At 36.8% G+C, this 27,607-nt stretch overlaps 2 protein-coding genes and 1 long non-coding RNA gene across 3 annotated transcripts; 1 reads left to right on the forward strand and 2 right to left on the reverse strand.

The window, feature by feature from the left end:
* The first annotated feature begins 3,630 nt into the window (after positions 1 to 3,630).
* Positions 3,631 to 27,530, forward strand: LOC114304700 (AT-hook motif nuclear-localized protein 11). The gene is made up of 5 exons (XM_028249833.2): positions 3,631 to 5,473; positions 23,682 to 23,749; positions 24,416 to 24,547; positions 25,837 to 25,998; positions 27,115 to 27,530. Exons 1-5 carry the CDS (start codon positions 5,050 to 5,052, stop codon positions 27,343 to 27,345), a joined length of 1,017 nt encoding a protein of 338 aa, XP_028105634.2. The 5' UTR covers positions 3,631 to 5,049; the 3' UTR covers positions 27,346 to 27,530.
* LOC145820608 (uncharacterized) lies at positions 9,362 to 12,352 on the reverse strand. Its single transcript, XR_014362491.1, has 2 exons — positions 10,369 to 12,352; positions 9,362 to 9,507 (listed from the first exon to the last, which is right to left on the reverse strand). It is a non-coding gene; the product is annotated as an uncharacterized LOC145820608 (long non-coding RNA).
* On the reverse strand, positions 19,305 to 20,500 carry LOC145820740 (uncharacterized). Its single transcript, XM_082917340.1, has 2 exons — positions 20,410 to 20,500; positions 19,305 to 20,092 (listed from the first exon to the last, which is right to left on the reverse strand). The coding sequence occupies exons 1-2, from the start codon at positions 20,498 to 20,500 to the stop codon at positions 19,428 to 19,430; spliced, it is 756 nt and encodes a 251-aa protein (XP_082773466.1). The 3' UTR covers positions 19,305 to 19,427.
* Positions 27,531 to 27,607: the final 77 nt, after the last annotated feature.

A 27,607-nucleotide genomic window follows, 5' to 3' on the forward strand; every position in this document is an offset into this window, starting at 1 on the left:
GTATAAAAAAAATTAAACAAGTTAAGAACGGAATAATTATATGTGACCCAATTTCTATGTGTATTATGAATTGTGTATGGTCAGCTACAGGGGCGGACCAAGCATTTGAACACTGTGAGTAGTAGTACGGTAGTCGTACATTCAATGATCGTTAATGATTCTTATTGTTAACATTCTATTTCTTGCAAGTATGTTGATTGGAAAATCTAAAGGCATTATTGCGCAATACATTTTATTATTGTTGACAAAGAATACTAACATTATGTGCAAGATATCTATAGTGATTCACGACGAACCAAGGGAACGTATAAGCATTATGGAATCATGGTATTCACGTATCTCTGAAATCATTCAATTTGTAAATGTGCTTATCTCTCATTAGTAATTATCAGGAACGTCCTGTTAAACTTAAGTTAACTCATGTGAATGATGTAACGGCTACCAGTAGTACTCTGCTAAGTACAAGTCAAATATGGTAACATATATGAACGAGCAAACAAAGGTGTATGCTTCTATATGTTATTAATAGATCAAGTGAACTACGCTATTTCTTAACAAATAATTAGCTAAGACCACGGATTATTTTATACGTTAATACCTGCTAAGTATTATGATAAATAACGGATTGACTTACGGATGGCTCAACCCAAAGACAGAATTAAATATCGATGACCTTGTCATGTAACCCACATTATGATGTAACCTGTTCTGTCTTTGCTAAGTGTACTGTAATGACATAATATAACAAGAAATGTTCTATGTTCTAATATGTTACGTGTTGACGTAATGAACAGTTGGCCATATATGTAAGGTATTCATGACATCCGTAGCACACGACCCTTACCTGGGGGTAATAATACCGTGTTTTCAAATATGTTACAAGTTCAAGTATGTTACAAGTTTAAGTATGTTTTCAAGTATGTTACCAGTTCAAGTATGTTACAAGTATACGCATGTTACAAGTTCAAGTATGGTACAAGGTTATATATATTACAAGTTCAAGTATATACAAGTTTACGTATGTTACAAGTTTACAAGTTTAAGTCTGTTACAAGTTTATGTATGTTATAAGTTTAAGTCTGTTACAAGTTCACGTATGTTATAAGTTCAAGGATATTACAAGTTCTTAGTACCAAGGAACAAGAATGCTTTATATTGACTTGTTAGCACTATTGAAGTACCAGGTATAATTAAGTTTGAATTCTGATTTTTGTTTATGAATTAAGCATAATGCATATGTATGAATTTGTTTCCGTTTATAATATGACATGATATGTATGGTTGGTCTAGAACAAAGTGCTACTTGGAACTAAGTGCTACATTGTGAGCCATCTCTAGAGTCCATGTGAGCCACCTCTTGAGTCCATACATATATGAATGAGGTTTATAGCCAATCTGGGCTTATGGCCATTCTATATGATCTATGAGACTAGAGGCCATTCTGTATTTTCGGTATGGAACAAAGTGCTGTACGGAACTAAGTGCTGCAATGCGAGTCACCTCTAGAATCCGTTCATGAGCCACCTCTTGAGTCCATACATATGTTATGAGGCCTATGGCCATTCTGGATAAGTTATTATAATATGAAACAAAGTGCTACACGAAACTAAGTGCTACGATATGAGTCACCTCTAAAGTCCGTGTGAGACACCTCTTGAATTCATACACATATGTTCAAGGGCTTTATGTCATATGTTCAAGGGCTTCATGCCATATGTACAAGGGCTATATGCCAACATGTTTAAAAGTTTAATGCTAAATATGTTCAAGGGCTATCGCCACTTTGTTCAAGGGCTTAAAGCCATTATGTTCCAAGATATTATGTTTCAAGTCAATATGTTTCAAGATTGGGCCTTTGGCCATTCAAGAATTAATACAGAATCAATTAACCTTATACCTCATTATTTATGTATGCAATGATATGTATTATAATTCAAGTTGAGCATTGAATCGTTTATGTACTATTATTCACCGAGCTTCGCTCACTTTATATTTTGTCTGTTCTGTAGGTAATCACTTTGGGAGTCCGTCTTAACCCTTGAAGCTCACCCTTCAGTTGTCAACCTCAGTATGCCCAGGCTCCTAGACCAAGTCTATGCATTTATGTCAAGTTTTGTTAAGATTTTGGCTTGCACTTTAATTATTTACCTAAGGTTAAAATGTATGTATATGACCCCTTTCTATACCAATGTTTGTTTATGCGGTCATGTATGTGTATGGGTATGTCTAAAAATAAATGACTCTCACGAATGTGATCCTGGCATGTTAGGTTTAGCTCAATGGATGCTTTTTATGTGTTATTTTATTATATTAAATGCTTCCGTTCAGGCCCCATATGATATGTATATCAGGTTAAGTGTCCGTTTCTGTATGGGTCATGCCCGAACTTTTAGGGGCGAGTTTGGGATGTGACAGATTAGTTAGGCTGATAGTTAAAATTTGTTAATTTCCTCCGAATCTTCCTGATCAAAACTCTATGGAATTAACAAATTTTAACCACTAGCCTAACTGTTGGCCCATTTTCGCTTTCGAATGTTAGATTTGTAATTTAAGTGTGCTTGCAAGGATTAATAAGTCCTTACAGAAACATTTGATTGCCAACCAATTAACCAGACGATTGCTTCGAAGTTTTTTTAGCCTTAATGAAGAGGACTTTTACTGGTGGCTTGTTTTAGGAGAAAATTTAGAAAAAATAATTCATAAAAGTAATAGAAATAGAAATAGGCAGAAACAGTGTTAGAAATTAATTTTACTAAGTAAACAAGAGTTTACAATAGTACCTTCGCACTTTCACAGCTTCGAAAGGGATTATATCAACAGACTACTTTAGAACTACTCCAAGGAAATTGAAGTGTAGTTTAGGAAGCAAAGAACTGAAAACAAAAGACTGGAAATGTAAATTAAAATAAACTAATTTCTGGATCTGGTTCAGGTGTCTTCCATTGTTAGCCTTCTCTTCTATTTATAAGCTTTGATGGTAACTGTTGAAGTGGCTGATAACCATCGAAGTAACCCCCATGATTTCTGAACATGGCTTCAAGCAGTTTGCCTCCACTAAGTCACTCCTGAAGTTAGGTTTCCCTCATAAATTTGAATTTAAACTTTCCATAACCGTTTGGTCACGTCATCTTGCTTGCATTGCTTGTTCCAGTACTTTGCAGATCCATCGTTGTTGTTGTTGTAATCTGCCACACGTCTTCTAGTGATTGGAGACCTTCATTAATTTCCCAAATTACGCTTTACAAGTCATGTGTCATACTGCAATTGGCTTGTACAAAATATATAGCTAACACTAACTAATCAATCAATTTTGTCATCCAACTAGTCCAACCCAATTCACTTACCTTATTAAATCACATAAGCTGAGTTAGTGCGGGATGTCTAGTTTTTAAGCACACCCCTACACATAACCACTATTGCAAAAAAAAAAAAAAAAAAAAAAAAGAAGAAGAAAAATCAAACCAACATAGCTCAAAAAAAAAACCATTTCGACCCATTGGAGCCTCGAAATTTCAAGGCCTCAAGCATTTCAGTAAATTTATTATCAAATTTAAATTTGATAAAAAAATTACTTTTTAATATTCTAACAATTTATCAAATTCGATATCAAATCTAAAATTTTAATTTTTTTTTTTTATCAAACTCAAGATCAATATGCCTTTCAAATCACTGTTCAGTATTGTTATATTTTTTTTAAATGTTTTTAAATGACCCCTTCAAAATAAAAATTTATAAAAATATTATACTAACTAATCGATCGGCCAATCGTTCACCAGCAATTTGATAAAACACTGTTAGAGTATTTGATATGAAAAGAAATTTTTACCTAATTTTTATTTAACTTTAGTGAAAAAATTGATGCAATGCTCTCACTGTCTTACACACAGATACATTACACTGTACACTGTAGTTTCAGATATATATAGAAAGAGAAAAAGAGCACTCTGCCCCATAAAAATAAAAATAAATAAAGGAGAAAAATTTGCATTCAGATAATGACTTGTAACAGTTGTAGTAGTTCACCAATAGTTCTCTGTATTGTTCTCAAGACAAGAGTCAATTCAAATTCACATTAATTGTTGAGAATTGAGTTCCAATTTCATTTCTCTCTCTCTCTTACTTTCTCAGAATTCACAGGCTTTTTTGTAAACCCATTTTGTTAAGAGTTGAATTTTGAAAACTAGGGTTGGGTTATGCGCAATGGCATTGATTTGGGTTCTGTTACTTTGCTTGTTTTGACAGTTGGTTTGTGGGTTTTGTTGGGATTTTTGTAAGAACGCTTGGTGTTTAAGGTTAGAAAAAAATATGGGTTGGTGAGGGTGGTGAACCTGTTTGCCCCTCTCTCTCTCTCTCTTCAATATCAAGCCTTTTCTCTTTCCTAGGGTTTGGTAAGCTGTAAAACTAGCTTGAATTTCTTGCCTTTTCTTTAGGTTCTAAGCCTTTGAATTCAAACCCTTCCTCTTTCGCTTGTTTTAGCTTCTGCTTCTTTTCTTTTCCTTGCATTTACTTTTGTTTATGTATTTATCTATATTTCTGATCCCTATGTATTCTCATGTTTTGCCCAACAGTTTTTAAATATTTTATTTTAGATTTGTAGATTTCTAGCAACTGTATTCCAAGTATTCTCCTTAAAATATATATATATATATTTTTTCTATTTTATATTTAATTTTGTTCTATTTGTAGACTTGAATGAAGCTTCTTCACTTTGTACTATGAAGAACATGTGTTTGTTGTGTAGCCCCACTGAGTTCTTCCTCTAGTGCTGCTTTCATATCTCTTTCCTTTTGCTCATTGCAGCATTTTGTTTATCAAAGTTCTGGCACATTGTGAAAACAGTGTTTGGTAGCAAGATTTTCAAGATTCTAACACATTGTGAAAACAGTGTTTGGTATCTAAGAATTGGGTTTTGTCTTGTTTATCTCAAAGAAAGTTAAGAGTAGAGTGGGGACTTTGAATTTTTGATCAAAGACAGGTGAATTGGTTGAAATTGAGATTTGGGTCAAATTTGGTTTCCAATCAAAAGTAGAAGCTTTCAGGAGTAAATGTATGGATCGCAGGGAAGCTATGTCATTTTCAGGGTCTACTTATTACATGCAGAGAGGGATGCCTGAGTCAGGTTCGGGGACTGGGGTACAGGGCTCACCGGGCATTCCATTATCTAATCTAAATGTATCATTTCAATCGAACATTGGGGGTAGTTCAATTGGATCAACAATGCCAATAGAGCCTTCATTGGCAATTTCACATCATGGGGTTGATGTGGGTTCACCGTCTGCTATGCCATCAACTGAGCGTGTAAGAAGAAAAAGAGGACGTCCTCGAAAATACGGGCCTGATGAGAGTCATGGGACTGTGGCATTGGCATTGTCTCCCACTTCATCTAATCCTCCGGTGACTACAACCCCGAACCAGAAGCGGGGTAGAGGACGGCCCCCGGGGACTGGGCGGAAGCAACAATTAGCTTCTCTTGGTAAGTATTTTTATAGTGATCTAAGGCCATGTTTGTTTGGGTGGACATAAGCTTGGGATTGGACTAATAGTCCAATAAAATTATTAATCCGATGTTTGGTTAAACAATTGAAGTACGGACTAATTATTTTAAACTTGACTATTAGTTAACATAGGATATATAATCCAACGGATTCGTAGTCCTAGGACTATTAGTCATGGGAATGCTAATCCAGTCCGCCCAAACAAACATGGCCTAAGGTCATGTTTGATTCACAAAATTAATAGTGAAGTATTAATAATCCTATTAAATTAGTGTGGTATTCACTATCCAATTGGATTAATATCCATTGGATTAATAATCTCACCCCTACCCCATTACTAATAATCCTACAAATTTGTTGGATTAATTATCTATTGGATTAATAATCCTAAACCAAAATGTTAAAACAAACATAGGATAATTGGGCCCACAGATTAATAATCCTAATTCCATGCTCTAATCCACCCAATCAAACATACTCTAAGAGAATTTCCAATTGTTCAATAGCTAAACGTCTACATATTGATATATTTTAGCAATAATAGTGTCAAAATGTTATATTTTAGCAATGTTGATTTAATGGTGCAAATGTTATTTCTTCTATTTTTCTTTCAAAAAGCCAAATAGAAATGCTATGTGTGGGTCCCAGCACATGAGCGTATAAACAAAAGGGCTTGTCAAATTTTAGCTACAGCTAAACCTTGTGTTAAGGCCTAGTTTGGAAAGACTAAATAAGTGTACTTTTTGACTTTTTTTGTATTATGTGTAGAAAAAGTAGAGAGGAGATGTTGATTGATGTGACCCAAAAAAGATAAAAAGATGAAATAAGTGCACTTATTTCTTTATAGCCAAACTTGGCCTAAATTTGGCACAAGGTGTAGTTAGCCATTGGAGAACCCAAAATTGAGTTTCAGGCAATTTTTTAAGCAATAGCAAGCCTTTTAGCATAGCATTGGTGAAGCATAGCCTTTTAGCATACATAGATTAACCATGATGAATAGGACTGTTTGGGATGTCCTAAATAAGTGTATTTTTTATCTTTTTGGATTAAAAAATTGAGGAAAAAAATATAAATATTTGGGTTAATTTTTTTACTTTTTATGAAAAAATGTTTATTAAAAAATTATAAAAATTAGTTTGTAGGGAAAAATTAGGATTGTGAGTTGTGCAGCCGTAATTGTTGACTTTTGGTGAATAGTGTTAACTTTTTGACTTTTTGATTAACTTTTTGACTTTTTCTTATCTTCCCAAATTTGACCTTAATCTCAGCAACATTATAGTGGAAACAATTGAATTATTTAGCAATTTCGATTTTTATGTATGGGAAGTTCCTCCATTTTTGCAAGGTTGGTCATTATCGTCATGTTGGTAAATATCAACTTTTAAAATGCACTAGTGCGAAATAGCACGACTAGGTATTGGCAATTTGATACTCAATTTTTATTTTTTATTGATAAACGTGGATGTGTTCTGACATGGAAAAGTAGTCTAAATATATTTTAGACTTAAAAAAGTTACAACTAGCAACAAGTGCTCATTGGAACAATGTAATTGGTTAAAATGTTCTACCTCCCACTTGTACAATATAAAAGAGTTCATGACAATATTACATGTGCTGTCATTATAATCAGTGTTTTTGGTATTATATATTATTCTAAAAGTGCCATAACTACTGGAAAAGCTCACTATCGTCATTTCCTGCTGTAGAAGTTTTGCTTGTCATAGAGTTAGTGATGTAGTTAATTTATGTTGTATCATTTAGATTCATTATTACTTCTAAAAAGTAAAGTTACAGCCATTTTAATATTTTAATGTAAATCCCTCTATTTTAATATTTTAGCAGCAATTTGAATGGTTGTACTAGGAAAAACCAATGATGGTCAAGATTGAGTAAATCTAATGGTTAGTGTTGTTTCCCAAAGTCCAATTGCTGAGTGCTACATAGGACAACTAGCGAAATTGCCCATGCTTGAAGGAACTTCATTATTTGGGAAGCAATGCTAACCGTTAGATTTATTCAATCTTGACCCTCAACTATGTCATGCGGGACATTTTTCAAAACTGATTTGTTTTATTATATAGATTGTTGGGAGTTTTGCGAAGTGTCAAGTTTCCAAAACCAAGCAATTAGTTTTCAGGTTATGAGCATGTCTCTCCCACAAATTTTTGATTCGTCAAACACATTTGTACATGTGTTCTAAAGTGTCGGTGTCCCACATAGATGTGTCTACTCTATAGAAATGCCCATGTTATTAGTATATTGGTGCTTGAAGTATTTGTTAGCTTCTTGAGTAAGGTGAACCTGCAAAACCAATAGAATATAGAAATTCAAGTGGAACAAGGAAAACAGATACAGATATATCAAAAAAAAAAGAAAAGGAAGAGAGATAGACTTTTCAACAATGGATCAACACTCTGGTCGTGTACAAATATTTATATTAGAATGCATAACCACTTCCCAAGGTAAGTGGGTTTGTTATGCAAATTGTGGCAGATATTGTCCTCAATTGTCTCCTAGTTAAATGGTGTCTGTTATCTAGTGAGAAATATGAAGAAGTATAATCCTGTATAACATTCACTCGATGGGTCTTCCTAGTCGAATCTCCATCAAGTTGACTTGGTAAGACAGTCTTCCCAGATTCTAAATGGCGTAAATAGATGACACATGGTATGCAAACTTGTAATATTTGAAACCAATTTTTTTGGATAATAATACTTAATTTTGTAAATAAATATTACATGGTGCACCAATACAATATGAGGTTTTCCCATCAACGGTGTTATCCATCATAATGAGAACAGGGCTTTTTGGTGACATAATCCAACAATATTTTGGTATGAGAAACTAGTGAGGAAACTCTAATTAATTATTCTGCATTTAGACACCATAAACAGTATGTTAATTAGAGCTGTGCAAACATAATTTCGTGGTGCAAAATCATATCCCTCTGGTATGCTCTTTTGTTGTTTAAAAATATTAGTGCTGTATTCTTTATGGTATCCCATCCCCAACACATTAACAGGCCTTTGTCTTGATGCTAGGTGTAGGAAAATGGGGCCAAAATAGAATTGAGCAATTTGCATGACATTTTGAAGGAATTGGTTTCAAGTTTTAGTGTGGCACTAGTTGAGTTTGACACGCTGGTGGACCTAGAAATATAACTTTTATTGATAACACTCTAGTACACAAAACAGTTGTACACAATCACACACTAATACACTTTACTTATCCACTCACACATACATTCAAGCACTCACACTTTGTGTCTTCCTCACACAAGGCCTTAAGACCTTAGTTGCACGAAGCGGGAGCGGTGGCGGGAGCGGGGAATCGTAGTCATTCCAAGAATCGTTGGTAGGGAGCGTTTGTATATATATGAAATAATATAATATATAAAAATATATTGTAAGATTATATATATATATATTTTTCTCTAATGATAATGAAAATATATATTATAAATTTAAAAAAATATATATATATAAAAAAATCATATGTTGAAATATTATAATTATATACTTGTATTAAATTTTTTTCATTTATTATAAAATATTTATATTATTTTTTTATTTTATAAATATCTAATTAATTAAACACAACATAAAAAATTTAAAAATAAATAACAAATAAACATTCATTTTAAAAATAAATAAAAAATAAAAATTAAATGATTCATTTTATAGATTTTATTAAATATTTTTTTATTATATATAATTTAATTAGATTTATTATTATATAACAAATTATATTATTTATTATATTTATATTATTTATTGGGGCCAAAATAGAATTGAGCAATTTGCATGACATTTTGAAGGAATTGGTTTCAAGTTTTAGTGTGGCACTAGTTGAGTTTGACACGCTGGTGGACCTAGAAATATAACTTTTATTGATAACACTCTAGTACACAAAACAGTTGTACACAATCACACACTAATACACTTTACTTATCCACTCACACATACATTCAAGCACTCACACTTTGTGTCTTCCTCACACAAGGCCTTAAGACCTTAGTTGCACGAAGCGGGAGCGGTGGCGGGAGCGGGGAATCGTAGTCATTCCAAGAATCGTTGGTAGGGAGCGTTTGTATATATATGAAATAATATAATATATAAAAATATATTGTAAGATTATATATATATATATTTTTCTCTAATGATAATGAAAATATATATTATAAATTTAAAAAAATATATATATATAAAAAAATCATATGTTGAAATATTATAATTATATACTTGTATTAAATTTTTTTCATTTATTATAAAATATTTATATTATTTTTTTATTTTATAAATATCTAATTAATTAAACACAACATAAAAAATTTAAAAATAAATAACAAATAAACATTCATTTTAAAAATAAATAAAAAATAAAAATTAAATGATTCATTTTATAGATTTTATTAAATATTTTTTTATTATATATAATTTAATTAGATTTATTATTATATAACAAATTATATTATTTATTATATTTATATTATTTATTATATGCTATAAACGGGAGGGGGAAGTGATATGCAAATCAGAGAGAGAGAGAGAGAAGAAGAAGGAGGAGAAGAAGCAGACGACGAAAGCGAAGGCGAAGAGAAGACGAAGGCGATCGACACAGATGAAGACAAAGAGAAGACGAAGGCGAAGGCGAAGGCTAGGGTTAGAGCAAAGGTCGAAGGCTAGGGCTAGAGCGAAGGTCGAAGTCGCGAGACCAGGTTTCTCTCTCTCTCTCCCCTTTACGATCCGATCTTGGACTGAATCGCATTTCTCTCTCCACAGAAACGCGATTCTTACACGTTTCTTCCTAGGAAACGCAGAATCGAGTAAGAATCGCCACCTGGTTGCACGATTCCTGCAACTAAGCTTAAGACACTTCACACTAGATAGTACTTGACCACTTACTTTGGACTCACTTTAGACTCACTCTTCTTTCACTCAATTGTCCAATTGCTTAGTACATGCACTCATCTTATATTTATACTAGTTAAAGAACTTTTTAGAATAAACTCATACTTTCCCTACACTCTAGAACAATCTAGATTACTCTAGTACATATTAGAGCTTTCTATTATTCTCTAAAATATTTTAGAACTTTCCGAAACTTTCTAGATTTCTCTAGTTTTCTCCAAACTTCTTTAATGTTCCGGAACCTTCTAGGATATTTTAGAATCTTCCGGATTTCTCTGGGTCTTTCCAGAATCTTCTAGATCTTTTCGGAGTATTCTAGATATAAGTGGAAACTTCTAGAATATTCTAGAGAGAAGATTTTAAAGAGCGAGGAGAGTTAGTGATGACTCTTAACACTCTCCCTCAGCACTAACTCTCATTTGTAGATTATGTAGCCATGCCATGTTGTTTCGGAAATTCTTCGTGAGTATATCTGCACCCTGGTCCTCTGCCACGATAAACTTTGTCCCCATCTCTTCTAATATTGACTTCCCTATTTTGAAATGATTTATTCTTCCATGGAACACCACGTCCTTGGCCAGCTGTAGGATTCCCATCCTCCAATTTAGATAGCGAGTGCCACATTTGAATATGTGTTGATGCATCAATATCTTCTTTTGTTGTCTTCCTCCAATTGTTAAATTTTGTTGTTTCCTGAAATGTTATTGGCTCCTTTATATCATCCATCTTAGCAAAGGTTGCATCAACATACCTTGGATTGTGTTGACATTGCCTTGCAGATATTGATTGCTGTAGCTTTATTGCTTCTTCAACTATTTTTTCTTCTGTTTGCTCCTCTAACTTCTCTAGTAGATGAGCTTCTGAATCTTTAAATGTTGATGACTGAGACTCAATTGTAAGAATCGACTTATCTGTGATAGAGTGTGCATCCATTTCCTTGGTAATTGCATTGCACTGCTCATGTACGCCTTCATCGATGCCTATCTCCTCTTCTGAATCTGCTTCAGTAACCATGAACATTGTAGGAGATGCTTCAAAATCCCATTCTTCTTCAAATTCTGGCTCTTCTTCTAAGTAGCCTGGTTCCACGGTCTCAAACATTGCACATGAAGCTTCGAAATCCCATTCTTCTTCACTATCATCTTAGTAACCATTAGATGTTACCATATTACCTTCAATTGGTCTTCTTCTTGACCGGCAATCTTTTGTGCAATGGCCAATTTTGCCACATTTGAAGCACTCTATGTTGTGTCGTCCAAATCTAATAACTTTTCGATCATTTTCATCATTTCGAACTCCCCCTCGTTGATAACTTCGATCTTGTGATTGTTCATCTTTTTCTTTATTCGATTTTCCATATTCTTGCCACTTCGGTCCATCTCTTTTCTTGTTACTAAATAATGCCTCTTCTTCACTTTCATTCTTCAATGTGACTCTAGCCATTTACTTTGCTAGAGTTTCTTGATTCACCAATAGCCTTTCGAGCTCGACCAGTGATGGTTGAGTGGACCATCCTCTAATAGCGGCCATACACCCACTATATTCGGGTCTTAAATCTCGAGTAATAATGCGCCTCATTCTTGACTCGCTAATTTTTGACTTGGGATCAAGTTGTGAAATTTCATTGCAAATAGTCTTTACCTTGAAAAAATATTAGCTGATAGGCATTGATCCTCGTGTCACCGTTGCAAACTCGTTTTCTAGATACTGAAGTCGTGCATCGTTTATCTTCGAAAATAACGCCGCAAATGTGTCCCAGATTGCTTTTGGAATAGTAGCCTCCCGAACATACTTCAATAACTCTTTCTGAACAGTTGTCCCTAACACGAACATTGCTTTTCCAGCCTTAATCCGTCACTTTCGCAAGGCCTCTGCATTTTCTTCTCTAGGGGACGCAGTTTTCTTGCCATCAACAATCTCCCATAGATCCTGTCCTTGAAGATGTGCTGTGAAAATATATGTATTATTGATTGATATTAATGTGTTGTGTTTATTACAATTACAAGGATTCCTATTATATAGGAGTGTGTTTGGGAGTAGGTGGAGAGTAGGTGAAGTGGAGGTGGTAGTGGTGTAGTGGGTTAGGTTTAGTGGAGGTGGAGGTGGTAGTGGTGTAGTGGGTTAGGTTTAGTGGAGTAGGTGAGGTGGTAGTGGTGGTAGGTTTATGGTAAATTCTAACAGCCCCCCGCAAACTCAAGGAGGATAGAAACTAACCAACTTGAGTTTGAAGAGAGGAACAAAACAAGAAAATACATAAAAATAAAAAAGGATAGGAGACACTGTATGGTCGTGTCAGACCGATGGTGAAGACACTGTATGGTGGTGTCATAACGTTGTAGAGGACAGTTTATGGGGTCATGTCGGACCGTTGTAGAAGACAGTTTATGGGGTCATGTCGGACCGTTGTAGAAGACAGTTTATGGGGTCATGTCGGACCGTTGTAGCAGACAATGTTGTGACAGTTTACGGAGTCTTGCTGGACCCTTGTAGAAACTAACCGGAATCTATGTCGGGACAGTTTACAGAGTCTTGTCGGACCCTTGTAGAAACTAACCGGAATCAATGTCGGGACAGTTTACAGAGTCTTGTCGGACCCTTGAAAAAGCTAACCGGTATCAAATGTCGGGACAATTTATAGAGTCTTGTCAGACCCTTGGAAAAGTGGCACCCTCAAAAGGTGTGCCCAATTTTGTCAAAAGGCGTGCCATCAAAAGGCGTGCCCAATTCATCAAAAGGTGTGCTGGACATGATGGCGAGGCACGTGGGCGCCTTGGCTTGCGTGCCCGTTTGTCGGCTGGTGGTAAGAGGCGCGCGATGCGCGTGGCTGCCTCGGCTATAAGACAGAGGCTGAGGCTGAGGCAAAAAACCTGCGAGAGATATTCTGAGAGAGATTTCTGAGAGAGATTCTGTAACACTCTGTTTTTCTGAGAGAGAATTCTGAGAGAGATACTGTGTAACACTCTGGTGCCTAGAAAATGGCTTCATCGTCTTCCCGCGGGCTGCTCACCCTCTTTCCCGACCTCAACGAGTCAACAAGAGAGAGAACTGGTGCGGTGGCACTGGAACCTCAACCAAGCGCCCCGGAGTTTGCTCCGTTGAACTTTCCGATGCGGTCGGTGGAGCAAAGAATGGCAGTGCAGTCGGATGTGGAGGCCAATCAGTATACTTTGAAGTCATGCGTGGAAACCATGACTGCGGTCACAAACCTGTCGAACCGGCTGCAGAGTAGGACAAATGAGGTGCAGCATTTAAACTCCCAACTGGCTCTGCTCCAACGCATGTATAAGGATGCGCGAGCAGAGATAAGTGTGCTAAGGGCAGAAAACAAGGAGCTGAAGCGGAAGGCCACCGTGATGTTCCGATTTGGAGGTCCTCCATATGCTGCAGTGGAGGAGTATGGGGGAGTGAACGTGCTGGGCGGCGTGGAAAACACAGAGGCAACACCGTCAAGGACTGCCCAGGACGGAGGCAAAAAGAAGAGACCGGCGGCTGAGTAGAGCGGTGGGTGGCCGTCTGCAGAAAAGAAAACAAAGCTGTTGTTGTTGTGATGTTTTGTGTATTTTTGTTTCTTTTGTTTTTTTTTTTTTGTTTGTTTGTTTGTTTTTTTTTTGTTTGTTTGTTTGTTTTTTTTTTTTTTTTTTTTGTGGTGTAAAATGGTGATCGGGGTGAACCCCGACATGAATAAAATAAGATTGGTGTGCAGTTCTTCCGCTTCTTCATTCGTCCTTTTTATTTATTTATTTATTTTTTTTATTATATTTTATTTTATTTTATTTATTTATTTATTTTTTTGGAATAAAAAAATATATATATATATATATATTCTATAGACTCTAGTGGAAGGAATGATGGGTTTGGGCAACAGCACATTGTGGGAGATGTGGAGTCTGACAAATAAAAGAGGTTTGGTTGTAAAGTAAGAGAAACGTGGGTGGTGGTAAAGGAAATAAAATATAATAACAAGAAAGGTGGGTGGTGTCAAGCAGGGGCTATGAGGAATTGTATTTTAGTGGTTTGTGGTAGAGTGGATCACATGGGTTGAGTTATTTTATTTGAAGCTTTGTTGATATTACCATAGATCAGAGAGAGAGAACGAGTGGTCCAGTGCAGAGGTGGCTCCCATGGGCGTTGCAGCTGTGATGTGGTGCTTCCCGTGGCTGGAACATTTTGGTGCGCCTCAATAGCAGCCACCAGCTGAAAGTTCTTGACAGAGGCCACTGTGACACGTCCTTTGAAATTAAGGCACCAACACTGCAACTGCTCGTGCCATCTAGGAGCTTTGTTTTGCAAAATCAGTGGATCTCTCGCGTCATGGACTGATTCAAATGGCTCAGCAGGACTACCGAAGCCAAACTTAACAAGGTTTTTCCCTTTTGAAACCAATGAAGGAGAAAACGGCTCATCAAAACAAGTTCCAAATGTTGATGGAGTTGGGGCAGTGCCACCTTCCTGAATTGCAGACATGGTGTTCGACGAAATTTCCCAGAGGGATTTTGAGTTTGCTTCGGCGAGGTGGTGAAGAAGAATGAAGGTATGTGTAGAGAATTTTAGCAGACTAGATTGAGGTCCGGCGGGCGACTAAGGTGAGGTTGCCGCCCGCCGGTGAAGCGAAAATATTAGGTTCTAAACTCCTGATACCATGTGAAAATATATGTATTATTGATTGATATTAATGTGTTGTGTTTATTACAATTACAAGGATTCCTATTATATAGGAGTGTGTTTGGGAGTAGGTGGAGAGTAGGTGAAGTGGAGGTGGTAGTGGTGTAGTGGGTTAGGTTTAGTGGAGGTGGAGGTGGTAGTGGTGTAGTGGGTTAGGTTTAGTGGAGTAGGTGAGGTGGTAGTGGTGGTAGGTTTATGGTAAATTCTAACATGCCTCGACGCATATTCGCCAATAATCATAATTAGAATAATTTAATTCCTCCATACTACTAATGAAGCTTCCGAAATCCACCATAACAACTGTGCTCATTGACTTCAACAATCTTTTGTATCAATCTCAATCGCTCTTCGTGTCGGTCCCTGAATGACCAAGCTGTGATACCAAATTGTTGAGTTTGACACGCTGGTGGACCTAGAAATACAACTTTTATTGATAATACTCTAATACACAAAACACTTGTACACCATCACACACTAATATACTTTACTTATCTACTCACACATACATTCAAGCACTCACACTTAATGTCTTACTCACACAAGACCTTGAGACACATCACACTAGATAGTGCTTGACCACTTACTTTGGACTCACTCTTCTTTCACTCAATTGTCTAATTGCTTAGTACATGCACTCATATCATATTTATGCTAGTTATAGAACTTTCTAGAATACACTCATACTTTTCCTACACTCTAGAACAATCTAGATTACTCTAGTACATATTAGAGCTTTCTAAAATATTCTAGAACCTTCCGGAACTTTCTAGATTTCTCTAGCTTTCTCCAAATTTCTAATGTTTCGGAACCTTCTAGGATATTCTAGAATTTTCCGGATTTCTAAAATATGCTCTTACTTTTCCTACACTCTAGAACAATCTAGATTATTCTAGTACATATTAGAGCTTTCTATTCTTCTCTATTCTAGTTAAAGAATTTTCTAGAATACACTCATATTTTCCCTACACTCTAGAACAATCGAGATTACTCTAGTACATATTAGAGCTTTCTAAAATATTCTAGAACCTTCTGAAACTTTCTAGATTTCTCTAGTTTTCTCCAAACTTCTTTAATGTTCCAGAACCTTTTAGGATATTCTATAATCTTCCGGATTTCTAAAATACACTAATACTTTCCCTACAATCTAGAACAATCTAGATTACTCTGGTACATATTAGAGCTTTTTGTTCTTCTCTAAAATATTTTAGAAATTCGAAAGATTCTAGAATATCCTAAAAGGTTCCAGAACATTAAAGAAGTTTGGAGAAAACTAGAGAAATTTAGAAAGTTTCGGAAAGTTTTAAAATATTTTAGAAAGCTCTAATATGTACTAGAGTAATCTAGATTGTTCTAGAGTGTAGGGAAAGTATGAGTGTATTCTGGAAAGTTATTTAACTAGTATAAATTTGATATGAGTGCATATACTAAGCAATTGGACAATTGAGTGAAAAAAGAGTGAGTCCAAAGTAAGTGGTCAAGCACTATCTAGTGTGAGGTGTCTCAAGGTCTTGTGTGAGGAAGACACAAAGTGTGAGTGCTTGAATGTAAGTGTGAGTGAATAAGTGAAGTGTATTAGTGTGTGATTGTGTACAAGTGTTTTGTGTACTAGAGTGTTATCAATAAATGTTGTATTTCTGGGTCCATCAGCGTGTCAAACTCAACAATTTGGTATCAGAGCTTGGTCGTTCGGGGACCGACACGAAGAGCGATTGAGATTGATACAAGAGATTGTTGAAGTCAACGAGCACAGTTGTTATGGCGGATTTCGGAAGCTTCATCCATGGTATGGAGAAATTAAAATATTCTAATTATGATCATTGGTGAATATGCATCGAGGCATATCTTCAAGGATAGGATCTTAGGAGATTGTTGACAGCAAGGAAACTGCGTCACTTGGACAAGAAAATGCAGAGGCCTTGCGAAAGCGGCGGATTAAGGCTGGAAAAACGATGTTCGTGTTAAGGATAACTGTTCAGAAAGAGTTATTGGAATATATTCGGGAGGCTAATACCCCAAAAGTAGTCTGGGACACATTTGCGGCATTATTTTCGAAGACAAACGATGCACGACTTCAATATCAAGAGAACAAGTTTGCAACGGTGACACAAGGATCAATGACTATCTGCCAATATTTTCTCAAGGTAAAGACTTTTTGCAATGAAATTTCACAACTTGATCCCGAGTAAAAAATTACCGAGTCAAGAATGAGGCGCATTATTACTCGAGATTTAAGACCCGAGTATGGTGGGCTTATCGGCTGTTAGAGGATAGTCCACTCAACCATCACTGGTCGAGCTCGAAAGTCTATTGGCCAATCAAGAAACTCTAGCAAAGCAAATGGTTGGAGTCACACTGAAGAATGAAAGTGAAGAAGAGGCGTTATTCCGTAGCAAGAAAAGAGATGGACCGAAGTGGCAAGAATATGAAAATCGAAGAAAGAAGAAGATGAACAATCATAAGATGATCAAAGTTATCAACAAGGGGGAGTTCGACATAATGAAAATGATCGAAGAGCTACTAGATTTGGACGACGTAACATAGAGTGCTTCAAATGTGCAAGATTGGTCACTACGTAAAAGATTGTCGGTCAAGAAGAAGACCAATTGAAGGTAATATGGTAACATCTAATGGTTACCAAGATGAGAGAGAAGAAGAATGGGATTTCCAAGCTTCATGTGCAATATTCGAGACTGCGGAACCAATTTACTTAGAAAAAGAGCCAGAATTTGAAGAAGAATGAGATTTTAAAGCATCTCCTACAATGTTTGTGGTTACTGAAGCAGATTCAAAAGAGGAGATAGACATCGATGAAGGCGTACATGAGCAGTGCGATGCAGTTACTAAGGAAGTGGATGCACACTCTATCACAAATAAGTCGATTCTTGCAATTGAGTCTCAATCTTCAACATTTAAAGATCTAGAAGCTCACCTACTGGAGAAGTTGTGGGAGCAAATAGAAGTAGTAGTTGAAGAATGGATAAAGTTGCAACATCCAATATTTGCAAGGCAATGTCAACACAATCCAAGGTATGTTGATGCAACCTTTGCTAAGATGGATAATATAAAGGAGCCAATAACATTTCAGGAAACAACAAAATTTAACAATTGGAGGAAGATGAAGGTGTTGCATTAAGATAAAGTCGGACTTGGCATTCGGTACTTAAGCCCAAGGATCGAGATTGTATATTCAGCCAAGGACCTGGTGTTCCATGGAAAGATAAAGTGTGTGGCAGTGTATCATCACTTCAAATAGAAAAAATCGTTACTGGAAGAGATGGAGACAAAATTTATTGTGGCAAAGGACCAGCGTGCAGAAATACTCACAAAGAGTTTCTAAAACAACGTGGCATGGTTGCATAATCTAGAAATGAGAGTTAGTGTTGAGGGGAAGTGTTGAGAGTCATCACTAACTCTCCTCGCTCTCTAGAATCTTCTCTCTAGAATATTCTAGAAGTTTCCACATGAATCTAGAATACTCCAGAAAGATCTAGAAGATTTTGGAAAGACCTAGAGAAATCCAAAAGATTCTAGAATATCCTAGAAGGTTCCAGAACATTTTTGGTGAAAACTAGAGAAATCTAGAAAGTTCCAGAAGGTTCTAGAATATTTTAGAGAAGAATAGAAAGCTCTAATATGTACTAGATTGTTCTAGATTGTAGGAAAAGTATGAGTGTATTTTAGAAAGTTCTTTAAATAGTATAAATATGAGATGGGTGCATGTACTAATCAATTGGACAATTGTGTGGAAGAAGAGTGAGTTCAAAGTAAGTGGTCAAGCACTATCTAGTGTGAGGTGTCTCAAGATCTTGTGTGAGGAAGACACAAAGTGTGAGTGCTTGAATATATGTGTGAGTGGATAAGTGAAGTGTATTAGTATGTGATTGTGTGAAAGTGTTTTGTGTACTAGAGTGTTATCAATAATGGTTGTATTTCTGGGTGTACCAGTGTGTCAAACTCAACACCTAGTTCTGAAATGCAAGGTTGTTAAAATCGGGATCCTACGTTGGATCGTTGGAGGTGTTTATAGGATCGGATCGTAGAATCGGATCGAGGATCGTAAGATCCTACCAAAAAGGACAGATTACATAATAATTTGTTACAACCTATCACCTACTTCACCCACTTAAACCTAGTCCACTAAACCTAACCCACTACACCACTACCACCTCACCTACTCCACTAAACCTAACCCACTACACCACTACCACCTCCACTTCACCTACTCCTTACCTACTACACACTCACCCTCTTCTATATATAGGAATCATGAATCATTGTAATATATATAACATCAATCAATCAATAATATATAAATTCTTACATGGTATCAGAGCAAGGTTGAGAAACTAGTAATTCTGCTTCACCGGCGGGCGGCAGCCTCGCCTTGGCCGCCCGCCGGCCCTCTAGTGATCCTAACGTTGGTAGAGTATGATCTCTCCATTCCTCTGTGTTTGAATCTTAGACCACTGTTGAAGCTACTTGAACTGCTTGAGCTTCTCTCTAAGCCCTGGAACACGATCTTTCCCGATGAGTTCATACGCGGACTATCAACGGACACACCTCGGACTACTGTAGCAGGTGTTGATTCCGTTGTTGCTCTGCGCCTTGGGCTTCGTTCGATTCTCGTACCGGTGGGGATTTCGGACAACACAGCCCTTCGCTTCACTAATCGCACCCTAGGGGTGCTGGAGTTTGGATTCTGATTCTTTGTGAGAACGATCGGGTTTTGACTGAGATTAGGCTTCTCGGAATCAAGCGAAAGCCTCGGGAGATCATCGTGCTCGTGACCAGACGATGAGGACGAAAGAGATAAGCGAGACGAAATTGAAACGGACTCGCTATCTGAGTCCTTTAGCAAAGGAAGACTGAGCGAAGACTCCAGAACCGAGCTCGAAGATTTTGAGCTTCGATGGAGAAAGTTCTTTAGAGATTTAGAGTTACTACTGTTATGCAAAGGGAAGGACGATGACACCTTGTGGTTGTTATCTTGCTTAGCATTGTTGTTGAGGTAACGTTTCTTCAATCCTAGAAACTCCTTCCACCACTAACATTGTCATGCGGTATTGCCTCGGGTCGGGGTGCTGACTTCGCTACGGTGTCTGTGATGTAATGGAGAGGATGTTGTTTGGTTGCATGCACTGCCAGCGCATGTTAAGCTGCGTTGTGCGTGGTGAGTTTTTATTGGTGCAGCTTTTCTCCCAAGTCTAGCTGTAGTCTGCTAGCTGGTTGATATATGGGGAAGACAGGAACAACTTTCTCACGTGGCTTGTTTTTTGAAATTGTGGTTGCCGGTTATGCAGCAGAGAAGAGTTGGTGGTTTGGTCCCTTTCTCTCCACTAGACCCCTTTTAATTATATCCATGATTCCCTTTCCTTTAACACCAAACCTTTCTCTTCCTTTTGACAGTTTGAAAACACATGCCAATGTTCCCATCATTTTTCTTTTTTATATATATATTTATTCCACCACTCTCACCACACCCCCACTCTCTTCTTTTATTTAAACATATCAAACCCTCTCTCCACTCATTCCTTTTATTATTTTTATTATGCACCTACTCAGACTCCATGTGCTCTTTGACCCTTTTTTACCAACCCTTCCACCCACATAAAAAAAAAAAAAAAAACAAAACAAAACAAAAGAAGAAGACGGACTGCACACCAAACTCATTTTATTCATGTCGGGGCTCACCCCGATCACCATTTTACACCACCAAAAAAAAAAAAAAAAAAAAACACCACATCCACAGGCGGGATTTTTCTTCTCTACTCTGCAGCCGGTCTCTTCTTCTTGCCTCCGTCCTGGGTGGCCCTTGCCGGTGTTGCCTCCGTGTTTCCCACGCCACCGAGCACGTTCACTCCCCCATACTCCTCCACTGCAGCATATGGCGGCCCTCCAAATCGGAACATAACGGTGGCCTTCCGCTTCAGCTCCTTGTTTTCCGCCTTTAGCACACTTATCTCTGCTTGCGCATCCTTATACATGCGTTGGAGCAGAGCCAGTTGGGCGTTTAACTGCTGCACCTCATTTGTCCTACTCTGCAGCCGGTTCGACAAATTTGTAACCGCAGTCATGGTTTCCACACATGACTTCAATGTATACTGATTGGCCTCCACATCCGACTGCACTGCCATTCTTTGCTCCACCGATCGCATCGGAAAGTTCAACGGAGCAAAACCAGAGGTGTTTGGTTGAGGTTCACGGGCCACCGCACCTGTTATCTCTCCTGTTGACTCGTTGAGGTCGGGAAAGAGAGTGAGCAGACCACGGGAAGATGAGGCCATGTTCTGGGTAGCTGAACGGGAAGAAGAGGCCATGTTTTTTTTGGGTTGCTGAGTGTTTCCGAGAAGGGTTGGATACAGAGTATTTACAGATTGTTTCAGAATGACAAGTTCAGAGGTTTCAGTCTGGTTTGGTTTCCTCCGCCTCCGCATTGGTTTATATTGACACTAACGATGCGGCCGACACGCCGCTCTGTCGCTCACGTGCTCGCCGCGTCTCCGGCTCACCTTTTGATGGCTCGACGCTTTCTGTCGGGCACGACTTTTGATGAAGTGGGCGCGCCTTTTGAGGGCGCAACTTTTGATGGCACGTCTTTTTATGGATTGGGCACGCATTTTGATGGCACGTCTTTTTATGGATTGGGCACGCCTTTTGAAAGATTGGGCACACCTTTTGAGGGTGCGACTTTTTAGGGGTCCGACAAGACTCTGTAAACTGTCCCGACATTGATTCCGGTTAGCTCCTTCATGGGTCCGACAAGACTCTGTAAACTGTCCCGACATTGATTCCGGTTAGCTCCTACAAGGGTCCAGCAAGACTCTGTAAACTGTCACAACAACTGTCACAACATTGTCTGCTACAACGGTCCGACATGACCCCATAAACTGTCTTCTACATCGGTCTGACACCACCATACAGTGTCCTCTACAACGTTATGACACCCCCATACAGTGTCCTCTACAACGTTATGACACCCCCATACCGTGTCCTCTACAACGTTATGACACCACCATCCAGTGTCTTCACCAATGGTCTGACACGACCATACAGTGTCACCTATCCTCTTTTATTTTTATGTATTTTCTTGTTTTGTAACTCTCTCCAAACTCAAGTTGGTTAGTTCCTATCCCCCTTGAGTTTGCGGGGGGCTGTTAAAACCTATCACCTACTTCACCCACTTAAACCTACTCCACTAAACCTAACCCACTACACCACTACCACCTCCACTTCACCTACTCCTTACCTACTACACACTCACCCTCTTCTATATATAGGAATCATGAATCATTGTAATATATATAACATCAATCAATCAATAATATATAAATTCTTACATAATTTAATGTAAATAAATATTTCTTATAAAGTATACACGAAATGAGCCTATATTCTATTAAAAAAAAGTGAAGATATTATGAAAAATATAATACTCTATGTAAAATGTACATATAATATTATACAATAGAAAATTCGATGGCAAAAGTATTGTATTTCATCAAAAAAGAAGGTGAAGAAGAAAAAGAATTCTATAACAAAATACTTTACAATCTACAATAATGCATACAAAGTGAAGAAAAAATATTTAACAAAGTTGAATATGAAAATATATTAAAAACTCAAAAGAATAACTTAACCGAATGATAAGGTTTGTCTTTAGCATCCCTGGTGGAGCGGATTCAAGTCACAAAAATAATCTCTCCAAAAATTGGGATAAAATTGCAATCATCTTACCCTCCTTAGACTCTGCTAAAGCTAAGTTTATTTTTCCGACTATTTAATTTTTTTAAATTACCGCAATATTTGAATGTTTGTTTTCTAGTTTGTTTTTCTTAGTCTATTTGATTCAATACTATTTAATTTTTATTATTTATTTTGACCACATAAATTGGTATTTAGACAACAAACATAAAATTTACAATAAAATATGTCATACAATACAAAATAAGGCTTGTAAATTGGATCGGATAGGATCGGATTCGGATCGGGATTCTACGATCCTATAAGATCCCACTACCAGGATCGAAAGATCCTACATATAAAGAGGTTTTTACACGATCCGGATCGATTGTACTTAAATAGATCGTAAGATCCGGATCGGGATTCTGATAACTATGCTGAAATGACCTGGTTCAAATTTTGCCAACTCATTAGTAGCATTAATTAGACCAAAAATTATCTGTTCTTGATATGTATTAAGTTACCATATTTTGTTATTTGGGAATGGGGTCAATTTTTTTGAAATGGTTAAACTCAAGCACAAAACTGGTTTTTCAATCAGTCAATCCCAGTTTTTTGAAATTTGGATAATAGCTCTTGTCAAACTCATCTAGATTTGATGTCTTATTACTTGATAAACTGATGTTAAAGAGAATTCTCACTTACACTTGTTTCTTGTATCCTTTAAATTTTTGAGGGTTTTGCTTAAATTTCGCTTGAACTTGTTGACAACCCTCATGAATTGCTTCCGCTGAAGTGGCCTATTATTTTGCTCAGTTTCTTTGCAACCACAATCACTTCTTTTAATGATTAGTTTTTGTGAATTTTTTTCCTTCATGTAGTTTATCTTTCTGCTTTTTGAATGATGTTGCACATAGTTTAATTGTTTTGCTAGGTGAATGGCTGTCTGGTTCGGCGGGGATGGGCTTTACTCCACATGTCATCACCATTGCTGTAGGAGAAGTATGCCATATCCTCTATCGATCTGTGTTAGACTATTAGCAATTCACAAAGAAAAACCAATTAGCAATTTATAGACGGTGCACTCTATCAGTTAACTGAATTGACCCTAAACATAATGTGTTGGGTCAAAAAGATGAAAGCCATAGATGATTAATTTTCTTGACATTGACATGTTACATTTTCCATGAAAGGGATGTGGTGTAAATCTGCTTAAACAGGCACGGATGCTAGCATGTAAAGTATATAAGAGAGAGGAGTTAGACTTTATAAATTCTAAATTGAAATGTAAATTATATTTTGATGAAAATGGAATTTGAAAGATACACAACGGTCCGTGACATGGCCTGGGATGGTTTTGCTTGTTTTATGCTGTCGATGTTGATGACCTGAAAAGCAGTCTTCAGTAGGATAAGTCAGCCTAAGATGCACTTTTGATAAGGAAGAAAATTGAAAGAGGAAACAAAAATAAGAATAATTAAAAAATTTGACATGCCACGTGTTCACATGTTTCCGTGGTGTGTTGGTTTCCAATACGTGTTGGACACGGACCCAGCGCCCAGTTTGGTGTGTCCATGGTTTCTAGCTTAGAGTGGTAATCTCTTTTTACATTTCATGATTTCTTGTAAATAGTTTATTTTCCTTGATATTGTTTATCTTTTCTTGCAGGACATCACGGCAAAAATTATGTCCTTTTCTCAACAGGGCCCAAGAGCTATATGCATTTTGTCAGCCAATGGTTTCGTCTCCACTGTAACTTTTCGTCAGCCCTCAACTTCTGGTGGCACTGTGACATATGAGGTTTAAGCACTTAGTATTCGCATTATGTATTTACTTTTTTGTTGCTCAAGGACATGCTAAATAATTGTGATATCTTTGAATAACATTGCTAAACTTGACATATGGTGTCCGTCTGTACATGTACATATATATAGTGGATGATGGGATATGTTTAAAAAAGAAACATATCATAGAAATGATCCAATTTCATGACTGATGTTTTAGGTATCCTTGAAAGCTCTCGACTCAAGATAAATGCTTGTGTTTTGAATGTGGCATTGAATCTAAGGCCTATGGTCATGCATTTGGAAAAAGGAGTAGTTCTCTTTCCTTGTTTATGTAACTAGGGTTTAAAGTGATTAGAATAAAATACCTAAGTCTTCATTTTACAGGGAATATGACGGGTAGTTGGAGGTTAAAAGTGATTTGCATCCATAAAAATAAAATGAATGTTCGTCTGTTATGTTTTTGACAATCATAGTACTAAAATCCTTCCAATGCTCTATTTTGTATTAAAGTCATGTTGATTACTTATAGCAAGAAATCATAAATGGATAATTTGTATTGTTTTATTTAGTGTATGTGTATGGACCCATAAATCTAGTTTATACATGGATACATTTATGATTTATGATAGGCTGTGGGATTCACATCATTAATGGGATCTACAACAATTTTCCTATCCAAAGTTTATGCTTGTTGCATTTGGATGATTACTGCTACCTAGGATTTTAAATATTGGCCGTTGAGTATCGTATCACCCATTATATTTCGCGATTTTGGACTTTCAATATCGTTATTCATCAATACATCAGCAGATACTGTCCGATATTGACTAATACATAACTGTATTACCGATACAGATATGTTATTTAAAACCATGTCACTGCTGCAGTAATGTTGTGAACCTGCTTTTTGGAGAAAAACGTTTCTAGATTTACCCAATGAAGAAGAAGAAGAAGAAGAAGAAGAAGAAGAAGAAGAAGATAGCTTCTAGATCATGCCTATTCCTTTTGGTTGGACCGACTTTGATGGAAATTTAACAAGGGAAGGGCCTTGTTGGATATTTTAACTGTGTCAAAATGATATTAGAGCAACATAAACTAATTTTCCTTTCGATATTCCCACATCTATATGCTTATTGTGGTCATTCTATATTTTTTTTAATTATTTTTGTGATTTTGTTTTGTCATGTTTATTTCATTTAAATGAGAGAGTGTCCCAGGCTTGAAATTCTCACCTCAATGCTCACTCATGTAGTACTGGTCCTCGAGTCCTTGACCATTTTTTTGCAATTTATATCTTTGCAGGGGCGTTTTGAGATAGTGTGTCTGTCGGGCTCTTACTTGCTCTCTGACACTGGTGGTTCCCGTGGTCGAACTGGCGGTTTAAGTGTCTCGCTTGCTAGTCCCGATGGTCATGTCATTGGTGGTGGAGTAGGGGGAATGCTCATTGCTGCCAGCCCTGTTCAGGTAACATGTGTTTGCTTTTCACACACTACTGATTTATGTTCCTCATTCACAGTTCTCCTTTGTTTAAAGTGACATTTCACTTCTATCCATTAAAGAAGACAATTGCGGATTTTCTGTGGCTTCTCTACAAATATGACATTTGACTTCCATACTAAATCTGTGAAATGAGGTTATCTAGGGTGAATTTTGTAATACACCTGATCACAAACATTGAGATTTTCCCAAGTCATTTTTTTTTATCAAATTTCCCAAACCCAAGCTGTTTTTAACTTATTTTCTACACTTGGGTTGTTTTTGAAGTCATGTTTTTAATGCATGATTTTGCATTTAAAGTTGTGTTTTTAATTCACAACTTGAAAAAAAAAAAAAAATGAACATCACAAAAACGTGGGATGGTCCCAGGACTTCAGCCAATCGATAACTTTTACTCCTTTGAGATCTTAGGGCATGTTTGATTGGAAGGATTAAAGCATGGGATTAGGATTATTAATCCGTGGGCCCAATCATCCTATGTTTGTTTTGACATTTTGGTTTAGGACTATTAATCCAATGGATAATTAATCCAATAAATTTGTAGGATTATTAGTAATGGGGTAGGGGTGGGATAGTTAATACCACACTAATTTGATAGGATTATTAATACCTCACTATTAGTATTGTGAATCAAACATGACCTTAGTCTCTAAGCCATAACTTTGTTCAATTTTTTTGTTGAAGTTGTGTATTAAATGCAAGATTTTAATTTAAGGTTGTGTATTAGAAATATGACTTTGAAAATAAAGTTGGGAAATAAGTTGAAAACAGCCTTGGTTTTGAGAAATTTGATCTAGAACGACCAGGGTTTTGGCTTTTATAGTCCAAAAAGCCTAAAATAGCTTTAGCCTATTGGGCTTGGTCTTAAAAGTTGAACAAAAGGCTTTAAAACCTGCTTTTTACAGCGCTTAGTCAATAAAAAAAAAAATCTTAGCCATAACTTTTCACAATATACATATATATTTCAAAAATAGTGTGGACTTTACATACTTTTGTACAAGTAAATTCATAAAACTAAAACATAAGTCAATCATATCGATTTTTAGGTGCTAAATTGGAAGATGATGTTACCTATTATTCCAGGTAATAGTTGGAAGCTTCCAGTGGGGTAGTTCAAAGACAAAGAACAAGGCCAGTGGAGGCATTGAAGGTTCCGGAGATTTGAACTGCCAGACAGCTGATGATCCGGTCACTCCGGCTAGTGTTCCTCCCAGTCGGAATCTCACTTCAACCTCTTCTGCCAGTGTTTGGCCCCTCTCACGACCAATGGATATGCAAAACGTGCACGTTGACATTGATTTGATGCGTGAATGACTGTTCTTATTAGTAGATAGACGAGTAGTGTGTATATACTTGTTTGTTAGGCACTTGAACCTAATTCCTTAACTGACGATTTTTCGCTAGAGGGATCAGTCACTTCATATCCCATTGCAGACATTTGGGATGTACTCTTTTTATCTTTCAAGCTTAATGGAAATTTAGTTGGAGTTTAGTTCTAAGCTCTCTATTAACTTTCTTTAAACATAGTTTGTGATTAACTAATTGATATTTTGGGTGTTATTTGTGAGTGACATAA

The sequence above is a fragment of the Camellia sinensis genome, chromosome 2 (genome assembly GCF_055761805.1).
Source record: "Camellia sinensis isolate YWXY chromosome 2, ASM5576180v1, whole genome shotgun sequence".
Lineage (NCBI taxonomy): Eukaryota > Viridiplantae > Streptophyta > Magnoliopsida > Ericales > Theaceae > Camellia > Camellia sinensis.

Excerpts from the sequence above, each read along its gene's own strand:
- LOC114304700 (XM_028249833.2), top strand. The coding sequence starts at position 5,050 with ATGGATCGCAGGGAAGCTATGTCATTTTCAGGGTCTACTTATTACATG. Across the intron at positions 5,474-23,681 it reads GCAACAATTAGCTTCTCTTG|GTGAATGGCTGTCTGGTTCG; the intron begins GTAAGTATTTTT and ends TTGTTTTGCTAG. Across the intron at positions 23,750-24,415 it reads TCACCATTGCTGTAGGAGAA|GACATCACGGCAAAAATTAT; the intron begins GTATGCCATATC and ends CTTTTCTTGCAG.
- LOC145820740 (XM_082917340.1), bottom strand. The coding sequence starts at position 20,500 with ATGGGAACATTGGCATGTGTTTTCAAACTGTCAAAAGGAAGAGAAAGG. Across the intron at positions 20,093-20,409 it reads CATGGATATAATTAAAAGGG|GATTGAAGAAACGTTACCTC; the intron begins GTCTAGTGGAGA and ends AGGAGTTTCTAG.